This window comes from Bactrocera tryoni, chromosome 1, assembly GCF_016617805.1.
Source record: "Bactrocera tryoni isolate S06 chromosome 1, CSIRO_BtryS06_freeze2, whole genome shotgun sequence".
NCBI classification, from domain to species: Eukaryota; Metazoa; Arthropoda; class Insecta; order Diptera; family Tephritidae; genus Bactrocera; species Bactrocera tryoni.
The window spans coordinates 26,617,950-26,634,918 of NC_052499.1; the positions used below are offsets into that span (position 1 = coordinate 26,617,950).

General features: G+C 37.2%; 2 protein-coding genes across 2 annotated transcripts; both read left to right on the forward strand.

Annotated features, from left to right (window-relative positions):
* The first annotated feature begins 5,812 nt into the window (after positions 1–5,812).
* On the forward strand, positions 5,813–6,352 carry LOC120780666. Its single transcript, XM_040112953.1, has 2 exons — positions 5,813–5,871; positions 5,953–6,352. Exons 1-2 carry the CDS (start codon positions 5,864–5,866, stop codon positions 6,350–6,352), a joined length of 408 nt encoding a protein of 135 aa, XP_039968887.1. The 5' UTR covers positions 5,813–5,863.
* A 2,509-nt stretch (positions 6,353–8,861) lies between these two features.
* LOC120766481 lies at positions 8,862–9,846 on the forward strand. Its single transcript, XM_040092023.1, has 2 exons — positions 8,862–8,997; positions 9,072–9,846. The coding sequence occupies exons 1-2, from the start codon at positions 8,987–8,989 to the stop codon at positions 9,517–9,519; spliced, it is 459 nt and encodes a 152-aa protein (XP_039947957.1). The 5' UTR covers positions 8,862–8,986; the 3' UTR covers positions 9,520–9,846.
* Positions 9,847–16,969: the final 7,123 nt, after the last annotated feature.

Sequence of the window (16,969 nt, forward strand, 5' to 3'; positions counted from 1 at the left end):
TAATTTTGGGATTTATTCTTACTTTGCGTACAATTAAGCTATTTTCCCTATGACTGAAGACCCGTGGGCGACCGGAGCGCGACTTATTTGCTGTGTTTCCCACAGTTTTATACTTAGTAACGATCTTTTGTATTGTAGCAAAACTTTTATCTACTAAACGACCGATTTCACGTAAGGATTTATTTTCTTTGTGATATTTTATTAGCAAAGTTTTCAAATCGTCAGAAATCTCTTTTCCTCTCGGTGCCATCGCTGAAAATTATGTCATGAATTAAAAAAATATATATTTCTTCTATTGTTTAAACTCACTTTCTATTGTTTATTTAAATTGCTTGAACTTTTGTAAATCAAAACGAAAAATAAGATACATAGATTCACCAAGCAACCCACTCTGTATACTAACTTTTGTGATATAAATTTCATTCTCATCACCAACAAAGCCATGTGTGCCTAACGGGTTATAAAATTAACAGTTAAATTTGTGTGCTTATATAACCGCATACCAATACGCAAATTCCTTTAAAATTTTTTTTGGATTATATTTTGGAGAAATGCGTTAATTCCAACAATTTGTAAAGACAGAGCTGGTGTATACTTACTTATGTGACTAACTGTATGTATATGTAGCCATAAGATTGCACCAATATTCTGTGTGTATGTGGTATACTTTATTATAGTTGTGAGAAATTCTCAGCAGAATTTGCAACTGAATTGTTTATTTCTTATATCACACATACATATATGTATAATCGTATATACATATGTATGTATGTATATAAAGAATGTGTTAAAAATCGAATAGAATGAAAAGGTGTTGCATAAAAAATGCAAATTAAAAGAAAACGAAAAACAAAAGCAAAATTGTAAGCAAATTTACAGCGGTGTGAAAAAGCTAACAAAACAACGCGCACAGCATTAATTGCAATCTAGCACCGTTGCACTTGCATACACACATACATACATTGGCATGCATTTTCAAATATATATCTTTGTTATTACTTTCCCAGCGCTGGCTGTGTTGTATGCTGTGTGCTTATGTTTATGTGGAACGTCTCATCAGTAAACAATTTTACAGCCTATTATCTCGCCAAACGGTTCGACATTGTTTGCAAACGAGTATGGCACATTAGTGTGTGTGTATGTATGTGTGTGTCTGCATTAACTGCACAAGCACACAAAACACAAGACTTTCTTGCTCTTCATCCTCCAGCAATATGAAGGCAAACATTTTTATTAGTTAATCGGCCAATATTTATACCCGTGCACGTGTGAGGTAGGGTATTATGACTTTGATCAAAAATAGTTGATTGTGTCAGCTAATGTTAAATAATCTGGACAATACGTAACATTCCCGAAAATTATTTCAGAATTTTCTTTGCCGCCTTAACAGTAATACGTGGGTTGCCCCTTATATTTCGGGATTTGGCCACCCTAATGAAAAAATCTGGCAACTGACAATTTGTTCATCAAGTTTGCCATGTTTGATGTTATACAGGGTGGCTCAAAACTAATCCTCTTATCAGAAGATGCTATAAATTTTGCAATTGACCTCTAATGTCAGTTCTGTTTTGACATTTGTGTAGTAAATACAAGCGAAATACACGTAAATAAACAATGGCACGCTACACTGCGTGCTACAACCGATATGCTGAAGGATGCATTTCCCGGGCGCCTAATTTCCCGTTTGGCGATTGCCTGATTTGACCGCTCCAGACTTCTTTTTGTGGTCGCGGGTTTATGCCAACAAGCCTCAGACGCTTGCTGCTCTTAAAGACAATATCCGTCAGGAATGTGATTACCTATCGCCGGAAGTTCTGGCCAAAGTGATGGCAAATGCCATAAAAAGGGCTCAAATGACAGTCAACTGTGGCGGCGGCCATTTACATGATATCATATTCTCGACTTGATGTAAAAAAATTTAAAAGACCAAATCAAAATAATCCACAAGCAAAATCAAAGTTTTTAATTTTTTAAAAAAGTTTTTCATTTTCGAAAAAACATCGAAAGATTATTTTTGCGCCACCTGTTACAAACTCAAAACGTTTTGACATATGGGCGCTACTTGTCTTGTTTATAGTAACCAAAAATATTCATCTCGACCGCAATATGGAATTAAATCGCACACATTTGCTCGAAAGTATTTTTTACAACTTTCCTCTTGGATCAACTCATCGAGAATGCATAGATGGACTTAATTAAATTTTTGGCGATGAAGTTCCTTCAAGGACTATTGTTTATCGATTGTACATATAGAGAATTCAATGTTCCGGAACTAATAATGCTGTGCGCAAATTGATATTGCAAAGTCGTCGTATAGCCCATTATGAGATTGTAACAACTATAGGCATCAGTGAGACCAGCATAGATTCAATATTACATGAACATTTATGAAGACAATTTGTCAACTTGGATCCCACAAAATTTGTTGATTGTTCAAAAAAGCAACGTGTCGATTGGTCGAGAGAAGTGTTAAAAGAGACCGATAACGGTGCTTCAAAATTGGATTTACGCGTATAAATCCGAAAGTAAGCAGCAATCGACTGAATGGGTCTTCGGGATCGTGCATATATAATTGGACCACATTCGGAGATCTCATTCTCTTGAAGTAATACTTAATTCGAGCGTTCCTTGGGTGGGGAATCATTAATAGATTCTCTTAGTAGACAGGTTTTTAAATATCACGATCTAAAACTGAACCCCAATTATAATTTCTTCTATATAGCCTAGTTCATGAGGTATGTGAGCACCTACTTATGCGCAATACATGACAAAAATTTTGAAGAAACTGAAAAAATACTGTGCTAGCAAATGTATATGTGCTGCTTTGTTTCCCTCGGCGAAAACTGCGTCGAATACTTTCAGAGCTGTAGTGTTGTCATCCATTTGGCGACATGATCTAGCCAGCGCAGCCGCTGTCTCTTAATTCGCTGATCTATGTATGTACATATGTCAATGTCATCAAACAAGGTGCATTCCAAAGTATATCTCGTACAGCTCATCGTGCTATCGAACGCGATATTCGTTCCATATAATCTTTCTCTCGAAAACTCGTAACGTTGACTCATCAGCTATTGTCAACGTCCATGCCTCTGGACCATAAAGCAGGACGGTGATAATGACTTATAGAGTTTGGTCTTTGTTCGTTGAGAGACGACTTAGCTTCTCCATTGCCTGCTCACCTGTTGGCAAGAGTTATTCTGCGTTGGATTTCGTAGCTGACGTTGTTGTTGGTGTTAGTGCTGGTTCCAAGATAAGCGAAATTTTCTATGACTTCGAAGTTATGACTGTCAACAGTGACGTGAGAGCCAAGTCGCGAGTGCGAAGACTGTTTGTTTGATGACAGGAGATATTTCGTCTTGCTCTTGTTCACTACCAGACCCATTTGTTTCGCTTCCTTATGCAGTCTGGAGAAAGCGGTGCTAACGGCGCGGTTGTTTAAGCCAACAATATCAATACCAGCAGTTGCACACTTTTAAAGGTGGTACCTTCTATATTTAGTTGTGCAGCTCGAACTATTTTCTCCAGCAGTAGATTGAGTAAGGGAGTCGCCTTATTTGAAAACTCGTTTGGTATTGAACGGCTCGGAGAGGTCTTTCCAGATCTTGACGGAGCTTTTGGTATTGCTCAACGCAGGTTACACAGCAATATGGTGTGAATAATATTGAAAAAAAAACAAATATTTTAGCTCATATACTAAAATAAACTGTACGTTTGAAACCTTCTAATTAAAAAAAAATAATCAAAACAAGAAACCTTTCAATATTTCGCTTATTAATCACATACATCCCTTAGGATTTTAAATACACATTTTGAATTATTAGTTTTCTTCGTTTCGGAATTCCTGAATTCGGGCCTTAGGCAGAGACATTCCGCCAATCGCATAAAATGGATCTGGGGTAAGAAATACATATTCCGCAATTTATAAGCCAAATTGGTTGAACTGAATTACCGCTATATTATTTTTCAGTGGCGATGAGGTTGGAGAGAACTCCGCAGGAAAAGATTCCAATATAAAAATGATACCAAAGGATCAGCAATGTCTTCCCGTGTATATGCCTTGTGCACCATATTCGGCGTGTACACCTCGGCTAATAAATTTACCGTTTCCGAACGAATTCAATTGGAGCTATACGGGTAGAAATTATGACGAACAGGTTGTTGTGCCCGCAAAGAAACGTAAAGTGAAAACGGAAGAGAATAAAAATGATTTGCATGTGTAATACAAAATTACAGTTTTAAAAATGATTGAATGCCTGGCAACCCTGAAGGAATATGTCTTACCAAATTTAAATCATGCTCGGTTATTAAAAAATTAATATATGTATCTCGAAAATTTCCAGAGAATTTTCCAAAATATTGTATTATAATTTTGTTACTTGTCAACTGTGGTGGGCGGAAATTACACATTTTTCCCCACCGCTTACGTACATTTGAGGCTACAAAAGCCTTTCAGGTTCGATAAAATGCGTCGGTTCGTAGGCTTTATCGGGCGGTATGTGGATAGTCATACATCGGTTCATTCCTGCACTTTATTAGTTGATCTATTTGAAATTTAAAGGGCTTAAGTTAGTAATTCATGAAGCCCAACCGAGTTATTATTTTGGAAGGATAAGTCCGTTCCCAGTTTGAAGCGTTCTAATAATGGAAGATTGCCTTCTGTTCTAATTCTTCTTCATTGGCGTAGACAACGCTTACGCTGTTAGAGACGAGTTTCGCTGTTGACCCCAATTGGAAATTCCAAGTTAAGCCAAGCCCTCTTGACCTGGTCTTTCCAACGAAGTGGAAGTCTTCCTCTGCTTCCCAGGCGGATACTGCTTACAGCCGTATAGTCTTGCGGGGATACCAAATTCAGACACTGCGGCATAAAGCCAGCTCCTTTCCGTGCTGTTAAAAGCAGCTTTGAATTCGACAAAGAGGTAGTGAGTGCCGATCCTCTTTTCACGGGTTTTTCCAAGATTTGTCGCAAGGTGAATATCTGGTGCAGATTTTCCAGGCCTAAAACCACACTGATAAGGTCCAATCAATTTTTAAACGGTGGGCTTCAATCTTTAACACAGTTCGCTTGATAGAACCTTATATACGAAGTTGAGGAGGCTTATCCCACAATAGTTGGCGCTGATTGTGAGGTCTCTCTTTTTCCTCTTTTCTTTTTCCAGTCATTCCAATTCCGAAATGTCAAAACCTACCACATCCAGTCAACTGTCAAAGTTTGTCAGATACCCTCTCTCATTTCCAATGACAGTTGAGTTCGGCGTCTCTTTAACTCTGGCAGTAAATATGAAGACCTCAGTAGATACTACTGTCGTTAAGATCTCTTAGCGTACGCACGTCTCAAACACTGGGAACGTGTCTTAAGTCTAACGCAACTTGATCGATCTGGTTGGTGGATGTTCTAATTACAACAAATAATTTTGACTTTGACTGAGACTAAAAAATGATCTGTTTTTATAGTAATTAGAGCTCTACAGGATTTACATCTGGTTTTCAGTGCCGAAGCTGGAAACTAAAAACTCTTGTATGCCTGTTCTCTCGAGTGAGAAATCAGGCCAAAACATTATTAAAAGGAGTATCGTAGCTCGTCTTTATCTTTTTATCCATTTTCATCTATTTCGGAGATATCCGGAGCAAGTTTAAGATAATTGATATATTCACCACGAGCCGGGTCTTCAGTTGGAAGAAATAATACACACTCTATTCAAATATACATATATTTGAAAACATATTTTTATTTTTAAGTAATCCTATCTGCTTTTCAAGCAAACGTAATTATCCTTTCAAGGCACTGAAAAATATAAACAAAATTTTACCAGCTCCGTATTTAAAAAAAAAATAAATTTTTGTAAACAACAAGAATAAGGCCATAATGACTCAGTAAGTATGTAGTTATAAAAGAAATGGACCAGTGTTGAATTTTCACCCAAACATTTAAATTACGACTCTAATTGACCCCAGGCAAAACGGTTTGTTTCCTATAAATTACGCATGGTCTCTAACAAGCGCTTGTCCACCGAATCTACCACCTCCGGGAGAATATAATTGGAATTACGGTAAAAACTTGTATGATGAACCTCCTAGCTATGACAATTGTGATACCTTCGCTGCATGTGGAAGCACCTATTTCCAACAACCTTGCCGCCGTCGCGCTATTCGTCCAAGATCTTGGTTTGGGCGCCAAATAGGTCCGCCAGAAAGCGCTACCACCTACAATTGCTCTTTTTACAAAAAGTCCTACAGCAAACGCTGTCCAATATGGCCCAGAAATCAATTGCAACGCTCGTATGCGTCACCACCGCGTTGTACAATGAATCAGTTGTCCTATACGTATCGGTTGAAACATAATATGTGGTATTGAATGTTGTGCTCACAACATTGTCCAAAATTATATGAAATAAAACTTTCTGACGTCTAACTTTTCTAATATGGAGTAAGTCTCCTAACTTCGAGTATTTTAATACAATTAGATTATTCTTCTTTATTGGCGTAGATACCGCTTACGCGGTTATAGCCGAGTTTACAACAGCGCGCCAGTCGTTCTTCCCTCTCGCTTCCCCTGCGTACTGCGTCAAATACTCTAAGCACTAGAGTGTTTTCATCTATTCGAGCGATATGACCTAACCAGCGTAGTCGTTGTCTTTTAATTCGCTGAACTATGTCAATGTCGTCTTATATCTCGTACAACCAGATTATTGAAGTATAATTTTCAAGAGGTCATAGATATCAGAAATTTTCCTACCATTCACTAAAACAGGTTTGTTATGAAATTTTCTCTGAACTGTAGAATTCGAATCAGGGCTGCAAATTATGGACAACTGGTGACATCTGTGATTTCCATGAGATTGATGAGTTCTCTATAGACTGTAATAACAAAACACATTACTTTTTCGGAAATAATCTAAGTTAACTATTCACATACATTTCACCACTCTACAATGGCAACCATTAAGATATATATTAAGGGGCTACATGAGTTTTATGGCCTCAAAAAACGGGTTTTTATTGTCTCTTGTCCTAAATGTTTATGTTGATAGTTCTGTAAAAACTGCCTTGACAAGTTGCGAGTTTTTCTCGAAACTGTGTTTTGTAAGACTTGCGAGTTAAACGATCTTAATTAAATTTTAAGAAGGTCTTCGAGATATAGTTAACGAGAACTTTCAAAAACCCGGAGAAGTTTTCACCAAAATTCGTATTGTTTTATAAAAACCTCTGAGATTAAAACGATTTTTACTTGCTTTATTTCAGCATATATATTGCTGCTATATATATTCTGGCCTAGGGCAACACTAAGTGTTGCCAGGTGCAATCTGACATTTCTATTGGAAAGTTTGACATTTTTTAGCATAACATCACTCAGAACGTTTTGTCATTTAATGGTGAATTGTTTTATTTACTGGGAATTAAAAAATTCATCTCGGCCAAAAAATGGAATTAACTCGTGAACATTTTCGTGCGATCATTTTTCACAACTTTCGACGTGGATTATCACGACAAGAGTGCATCGATGAACTAAAATCTTTGTATGGCTATGAAGCACCATCCTATAGCACTGTGAAAAACTGGTACAACGAATTCAATCGTGGCCGACGCTCGCTCAAAGACGAATTCCGTGAAGGTCGTCCAAAACAGCCGTTGTGCCAGAAAACATCGATGCCGTACGTGAACTGATAATGCAAGACCGTCAGCGTAACATACCTTCAGATAGAGGCATGCCTATGCATTTCTCCCACCAGCATACATTCGATATTGCATGAACACCTGGCCGTAAAAAAGGTTTGTTCTCGTTGGATGCCGCACAATTTGACAATCGCTCAAAAAAAGGCTCGTGTGGATTGGTGTAAAGAAATGCTAAAAGATACGATCGCGGTACTTCAAAAGACGTTTATAAGATCGTCACAGGTGACGAATCATGGATCTATACGTATGAGCCCGAAACAAAACAGCAATCGACCGTGTGGGTCTTCCAAGACGAGCCAAATCCAACGAAAGTTGTTCGTGGAAGAAGCACTTCGAAGCAAATGGTCGGCTGTTTCTTCGGCAAAACTGGTCATGTGGCGACTGTTCCGCTTGAGCAATGTAGGACGGTCAATTCTGAGTGGTAAACCACCATTTGTTTGCCTGAAGTCTTCGGAGAAATTCGAAAAACGAACAAGAGAAGACGAATCATTGTGCACCATGACAATGCGAGCTCTCACACATCGGCTCAAACCAGCGCCTTTTTGAACGGCCAAAACGTCGAATTGATAGGTCATCCGCCGTACAACCCTGACTTGGCACCCAATGACTTCTTTTTATTCCCACACATCAAGAAAATAATGCGTGGTCAACGATTTTCGTCGTCAGAAGATGCTGTTGAAGCATTTAAAAACCATGTTTTGGAGTGGAAAAAGTGCTTCGAAAATTGGTTTGAGCGCATGCAAAAGTGTATAAATCTTGTTGGAGAATATTTTGAAAAACAATAAAACCATTTTCGTTGATAAATATTCCTATTTTCACTATTAGGCCAGAAATATATATAGCAGCCGTATGTATGCATATACATACATATATGACATTAACCGCTTCGTTTTTTTAGTATGTTCTGTGGTATGGTCCCACCGGAGATTTTCGAAAGAAAGTAATTATAGTCAGAATTAGTTTAAAAACTTATGGATAATTATAATTTTGTAGTCATGGAGTCGCAAGTTTCGCGTAAAAACAGTTATAATACGATATAGAGTATATCTGTATATGTATATATATATATATATAGTTTTAACTATAGTGTACTGTGAGTTTGGAAGCTTCTGTTTATTTATTTAATTTTTGAGTATTCGAATTCGAAAATTTTTATTGCCTTTTGTTTTGGTTTAATTTTTCCTTTGAAATATTTTGTTAATTAGTTTCGAAAAAAAAATCTAAATTACAACAATTCTTTATCACGCTTAATAACAAGACAAACTGCTACTTACCACGCTCCAACTCAGCAGCTCGAAAAGAAAGAAAATAAGATATGTTTAGCGAGTAAGTAAATGTATTCACCTGGACTATAGCTCTCTCTTTGCTTTACTCATACTCCCTCCCCCGCTCCTCTACAGCTGCAACAACTGTAAATGTGACGCTAATGGCGCTTGTGCTGATGGACAACGTTTAATGGGCATGGAGCAGTTCACCCTACCCTCCTGTGATCAGTGGCAGCCATCGATCGATTTTATGCTGTGGCCGCCGGGCAGTTGCGAGTATGGCTGTCACGTGGGTATGTGCCCGAATACGAATCCACAAACAGACTGTTGTGACGCCTATAAAAATCGGAATCTGCCCAGATCACCATGGTCTTCCACAGTCCCTTGTCACAGCGCAACAACTAGAAGTCTCTCGTACTGCCGGCCCTGTGCGACCGCGAGCCGCTGTATGCGACGTAACCTTATTTCTCCGGAGAATCCATTGTTCCATCCGACGCTAGAGTTTCGTCAGAAGGATCTTCCGTTACAGACACCGGTGTGGCGGCCTAATGGACCAACACAACGATTTTCCGAGAAACTTTAATGAACTTAAGACATTTTACTTACATGCATATCGGTGACCACAAGGCCAAACGGCTTAAGTCGATTTTGGGCGGCTTTGAAAAATACTCTTTAAATGTTGTTTTTGGCGCTAAAATCATATTTCATGATTTTAATTGTTGATTTTGGATGAAATAACTTTGAGATGCTGAAATTTGCTACCAAAAACCAAGATGGTATTATAATTCGGTTCCGCCTTCACTCGATTTCAGCTGTTTTTCTTTAAGATCACTGATATGTATAAGTTCTTGAATCGTTCTACAGAGAATTTACATGGTCTAAATAAATGTAGACCAACCCAAAATTCAGTTGTAAATATTGTGAAACCAATAAAAAGTACAGTTTAAACACAGAATGTAAATAAAAAAACGAATTTCTAAGGAAATGAGTCTCATTATTTACCAAAATAATACTAGAATGATTGTACCAGAGGATGAAATAGAATTGTCAGACAATGTTCCCAAAAAATACTCAAATCTCATTCGTATGAGTATATGGTAATATATTGCTAAGATACTCATTTTATGTTCCCTCTGAACTATATTGACTGATATATTAAATTTGAATCGTGAGGACGATCCTAGCGGCATACTTGTCAAAAGCTTTTGACACAGTCAATCACATAACGCTACTAGAAGTCATTAAACAATCTACGCCCCCTCCAGAGCTGAAGATATTTCGAGGACAAGATAATTTGAGAAAAATTAAACAGGGGCTTTCCGTATTTCGAAACTCCATTAACGCAGACGATATTGGCATACCAAGTTCAAAGGTGAACAGCCGGATCTTTATAACTTCTCCCCTAAAAAAACCTTGACACTATCACCCCTTAAATCCACAGCGACAATATTTACTAACTGGATAATAGAGTACAGACTGGATCTTTATTTCACAGTCGATGTCATTAAAATTCCGACTGTCAACATCCCCATTATTTGAAGCGTTACACTTGACAGCCTGTGCTCCTTCACTCCGCATAACATCGCGATTTTTGTCAAGGTACAGAGCCGCAACTCAATCTTCAAGCCGCTAGCCGGATAATGAGCACCTGAGGAAAGAATAAAGAAACGTTGTTGCAAGATAGGAGCCAATCGGCCTGCCTCTGGCCGATATGGTTGCCAAGATGTAATAAAACGCAAACGAAGAAGATTCAGACATCGTGCGGTTACAGGTTCATCGTGATTCCTTTTAAGGAATATAATACACTTCTCTGCTAGCAGTTTTTACTGAGATTTTGAGAAAACATTCGTACAGCCGTTTGCTTACAGCGGAACATCCAGAAATTGTAATTAAGCTCCCAGGGTAAATGATATTTCGAAAAAATGTTTTTTGCTAAGATGGTAAAGCTGTCATCCGGTGTGTTTACAGCAGCTGCTTAAGTCGGTAGTGCGTTGCGACTTTTACAATGGATAAAAATATCGAACAAAGAATTTGTCTCAAATTTTGAATTCCTAACCGTGTTCAGTGTACGGAATCGTTGGGAATGTTAAAAAAGGCTTACGGCGATTCAAAAACACAAGCCTACGAGTACAAAATCTGCAAAGACGGTTAAGAGATCGTTGAAGAAATGCCTCTTTCTTGACGACCTTCTACCTCTTCAACTGTTGAAAATATTAAAAAAGTGAAGGATACGGTGCTTAAAAATCGTCAGGCAAGTGTTAGAGAGATGGTAAGAGAGCTCGACATCTCTCGCAAATCCATTCGAATGATTTTGGTGGATATTTTGGGTATGAAACGCATCCTTGCTCGACTCTTAATACCTTAAACTGGTTTCTTTGGACATGCTTCAAGGAGAACATTATAACTACCGATGAGACATCGGTGCAAAAAAGTCAACAATCATCCGAATGGAGGAAAAAAAACGAGGGGAAAGTGATGATCATTGTTTTTTCGATATTCGTGGTTTGGTGCATAATGAATTTATTCCGCAGGGACAGACGGTCAATAAGGAGTTCTATTTGGCGTTTTGAGGCGTTTGCGTGAGGACATCCGTCGAAAACAGCAGGAATTGTGGAAAACCAATTCATGGAATTTAGATGACGACAATGCACCATCGCATCTAGCCACGATTGTGAGCGAATTTAAAGCCAAAAACACAATGAATATATTCGATCAACCATCGTATTCAACAGATTTGGCGTCGTGTGATTTTTTCTTGTTCCCCAAACTAGAATTGCTGCTCCGTGGAACCCGTTTTCAGTTGTTCGAAGAGCTAAAACAAAATTCGCTGAACCCAACCCACCAAAAAGGGCTTATAAAAAGTGTTTTGAGGAGTGGAAAAATCGTTGACATAAGTGTATTACAACTGGTTGAGATAACTTTAAAGGCGACAAAATAAACACTTATGAATAATTTAACATTTTGCGTTTTATTTACAGTTTCCGGGTACTTGTTTATCACAATATATACACAAAACGATTTTTAAGAACGAAATCCTATCTGTATCTCATTTTGAAACCGCAATCAGACCCTCTATACAAATAGCGGATCAGAGAGAATGTTGACTAAAATCCAATACTATAACTCATATATCTATAAGCTGATTATACGAACATGATTCCAAAACCATTTTTTAATACCGGGTAAAAGTGAGGATTATATTAAAAAACTCAAGTCTGTCGAGTTATGAGTCTTCACTCAGAATTTCGGTGTTCTCGATAATTTGAGAGCAAGCAAGTTCTCAATTCTCTCGATAATACGATAAAGAATATTTGATTTGGCTCCCCACAACTTAATGTGAGTAATTTAAGGCCACTTCGAAATAAGTACTGGAGGCAACATTCAATACCGTTAGTTAACAGTGGTGCCGTCAAATGTGGTGCTTGCGGCTTAGCACCTAATTAAGATGTATTAACAGGTCTCCAACAAACCAAAAGTCCCACAGCAGGTAATCGATGCCACTTTTTATGAGGGATAATAGAAAACCTCAAAGCAACAACATAGCGCATCTTACAACAAAAACAAAGCAAACTTATTAAGCTTAGACGAAAGAACAACAAAAAAATGCCTTGAAAATATGGAAGATGACAGCGATTAAAGTACAATGCAAGCGGTGGAGACGGTTAATGATGATGATGCGGCTAATTTAAGTACTGTGTAAATATACAGTATCACGTTGTTGCTGTTGCGGTTGTTGCGGCTTTGGCACTTACCATTTGAATGCCAAATCAAATTCTCTTGTCAACAATGTAAAATGATTATAAATTTTAAAGCTTCGAATTGTGTAATTTTTTTGAATTCCTCAGATTTTATTGTACGCAAAACATTTGCTATTGAAGTTGTGATCCCTGCAAGCTTGTGGCGAGTGGGCGCATGCGTAGTTTGTTCTCTTGCGGCGCATATTATATACTTACCTAATCGTTACAGCATGTGAGTTTCCATGAAGTTTTTACATCTCTGACAGCTCTAAAGTGGGGCATGTTGTCGAGACATGGAAGGAACGTTCTCTTAATCCTCCTGTGAGTTCCGGTCCAACTTTGCATCCAATCCCACGTCGTTTTTCAACAAATATATGTATGTTGACTTGTGTCATATTATCGGCCATTATTTTTCCTATATTTTATAACGGGACTAAGAGGAGACAAATTTACTGCATTGTTTGTTGAAATCCATATTTTAACGCTCTGAAATCTTTCGGAACTTCGACTCTATTCCTGATTAAATATTCAGACCACTTGGTCACTGAGTTCTTACTACATAGTTGCTTTTGGTTTTAACCTCGCTCATCCATTGAGCTACTTGTGGATGAGCTCCATATATGTAGTTGCACAATAACAGAATATTTGCTGACAGGCATAAGGTAGATAAGCTCTAATTATTACAGGTCTTGTAGTCTACAGAAAACTGATCATTACAAAAGCTTAGCATATATCGTTAATTTGAAATTATGGATTCTCAGAGCGTTTTCCGTTTCCCTTACCATAAGGATACTACAGAGTTCTCCAATAAGAGTGATATGATTTTTTTTTCAAAGAACAACGCATAAATTGTTAAGAAAATTGTGAAAAAAATGTTTTTTATTTGATTTGAAGTCACATCGATACAATTAAGCTCTGAATATAACATTGTTCAAATGGCCTCCACGAGTTCTTTTGCGAGAAAAAATTCGATGAACCCAATTTTCGAGTACTTCGAGTTACTAAATCAAGTCGTATGTCATGAATAGCACGTTCAATATTGACCTCCAAAGCCAGAATAGAGTTTGGTTTATTGCTAAAGACGAATGATTTCAAATAAACCCAAAGGAATAGTCTAATGGTGTTAAATCACTTTCTTGGAGGCCTTTTAATGTCACAATTCCTTGAAATAATCGAATATCCAAACTTTTCTTGCAATAATTCGGTTGCCGCACGTGCTGTGTGCACAGTTTGTCGCTCCGTTTTGTTGCAATCAGATGTTGTCAGGATCAACTTCTTCCAATTGCGACCATAAAAGTTGGTTATCATTTATCTATACCGCTCTCACTGACATGAATAATTTGTGGATTTTCTATGCACCAGAATCGACAGTTTTGATTATTTACCGCACCACTCAGATGAAAGTGAATCTCTTCGAAGAGGATGTTTTTTTTTTAAATCGTTATTGTTTTAAAGTTGCTCCAAGACAAAATCAGCAAATTCCCGACGTTTGCGGTAGTCCAATGGATTCAGTTCTTCTGTGAGAAATAATTTTATACAAATTCAAGCCCAAAACTTTTCTCAAAATCAACCAGACAGCAATATTTTCATTACTTCGAACGGTTATCTTTGTCTTATTGACACTTGAACATTATGTAAAGAAAATGTACGCTCGAAATTTAAAAAAATGGCCGAAACGACCCTTAGAAATTATATCATCCCTATTGGAAAAATTCAGTATTAAATGAATTCCCGCCATTTAAGTTATCTAATATGTGAGGAGGTTGAATCGTCTTTGCTTGCTTTGCTCTCTCTATTTTTGAGAAACTCAAGTTAATTCAAGTTTGCTCTCACTCATTTATCGTTGAAGGAAAAGTAATTTCTGATGGGCTCAGGATATTCCGTCGCTATACCATATACATATATACTTTCTACATTTCGTCTTCAGGGACGCTGAGAAAAGTTGGTAGAAAAACATGACTCAACGTAAAGATTAAAAAACTTATCCTAAACATTTTTAGTTTAGTTTAGTTTATATTTTCCAAAAACAAACCACAACAAAAAACCCAATTTTTGATGATAGGTTCGAATTAAAGCCTGTGTGGGCTGTCTTTAAATTCAAAGAAGTAATTTTAACTTGTTTAATAAGCTTAGTAGCGAAGACCAAAAAACACATAACAAATTCGAGCAGAGCTTGTCTATAGATTATCAGTTACGACTTCAGTTTTCTACGATATTTTTTACTATTAAATGTAAGAATTTTTTTATGGGAGCACTCTCTTTAAACGAATATTTGTATAAATCATAACTTTGCCATAACGTTCATATGTATGCAATCGCTGTGCTTCTGCAGCCTCTTTTAATTACGTTTATTGTTTGGCTTTTTCTTAAAATAATTTTTTTTGAATTTTAAGTGCTCCAGCACTTTCGTTTGTCCTTCCGAAGCTTCACTTTCAAAGCCCCAATAAAAAATATATACTATAAAAGCAGCACTCCACTGACACACGCTCATCTCTTTGATTGCACTTCAGTGCTTTTTTCTCTGTGTCATCGCATCGCCGGCTCTTTGGCCTGCCGTTTATTCCCCGCGTTTGTCTGCCTGTCTATCTTATCCGGCAACGTTTAGTCTACACTTTGTCATTCAATCCATTTTTTTTTCATATGTCTCATGACCATTCAACAAGTCTTCTCACCTTGCAGCGCTGCTGACCTGCCAGTCTGGCAGCATCACCCTGAACGACTGCGCGCTGGTGTATCTACAAATCTCGAGCACAAAACTGGCGCAGCTTATTAACGGTCGCTCCCTCGTTAGTTGGTGAGTTGTGGCTGTCACTTCTTCTTAACACGGTGAATTCCGAAATTTCTTTTTAAACTGTTTTAACTAACTACCTTTTCTTTTCACAGTCTAGTTTTTTTTTCAGTCCAGTAGTTCAAAACACTTATTTAGTTAATTTTTTTTCTAAATTTTTTGTCACCGATATTGTTGTTGCTTCATATTTATTTGTTTTATTTTTCGATTTTTTTTTTACGTTATTATTAGCCTTTTAGTTTCTGACTTGCTTTCTTTACTTTTCTTTTGTTTGCTTTTATTTTTGTTTCTACCGGTTCTCGGCTCATCTTCTGTTTGTTTATGTATTTATGGTTATTTCTGTATATTTGTGTAGGCGTTGCACGAGTCGGGGTTGTGTGCATGTCATCGAGGCCAATGTTTTGGTCATTCGCCCTCGTCTCACCGGCACTGGTGCTGCAATGATGGACTGTAAACAATGGAGCTGAGAAAAGTTGGTTGTCATCGTCGATTCATTCATCAATCGCCGCAAGTGTGCTTTTGTTGATGTTGCTGGTACAGTAATTGATATATTTCTGCTGTGTGGACTTTAAAGGAATCTGGGATATGGAATAAATTGACATTTGATGATGCTGTCAATCTGGAGTGTCTAATTATAGCGCATCGCAATTAAATTTTGCATTTATTCTAAGCTCCATGCTTTCAAGATTCTTAGCAAGGATATTGCATTAAATTTTTTTCTAACATTATGTTTGTGGGTTTAAGGGGGTATTCTGGTCTAGAAATTTAAAAAAATCGATTTTTTTTTATTTTCAAAGTTTAACTATTCAAGAATATGTGTACAAGAGGATTTTTCAAAATTCAAATTATTTTCGGAGATATAGGCATTTTTCTGACCCAGCATCCAAACTGGTTCGGCCGGAACTAATCGAACAAAATACTTACTCGGAACTTTAAACGCATTTTTCTCAAAACTGATCTTTTCGGAATGATACCCACGATTTCTCAGGTTCTACTGGACCGATTTACTTGAAATTTATATAGAGTTTTTTTTAAAGGCTTGCCTATGGTTGGAACTAGCCCCATCGCCAAATTTTTATTTTTATTATTTTTTAAAAATTCAAAACAGTCAGAAAAAGTGATCAAAAAAAACTTTTTTTTCACGCAGTCGCCATTTTGCGAAAAAAATTGTTTCCCACTTTTCCGTAGTTTCGGCCATTGCGACATTATTCTCGATTAATAATCTTTTTTTTTTTGGTTTCAGATAACTAAGAGGATTAAAATCATGGGTATGGTCACGTGGAAATTTTTAGAAACCACCCACTTCGTCAGCTCATAATTTTTGTAATTTTTTACTTTAAAAAAAAATGGATACTAAAAATATTATTTGCCTGTTTTTTACGACACTTTAAAAATTACCTGAAATTCATGCTTCTAGACCAGAATACCCCCTTAAGCTTTCCTTTCTTTACGTACTACCTCTGGTCACTTCTTAAATATACAAATTGCGTTGGTTTTTTCGGCAAAAT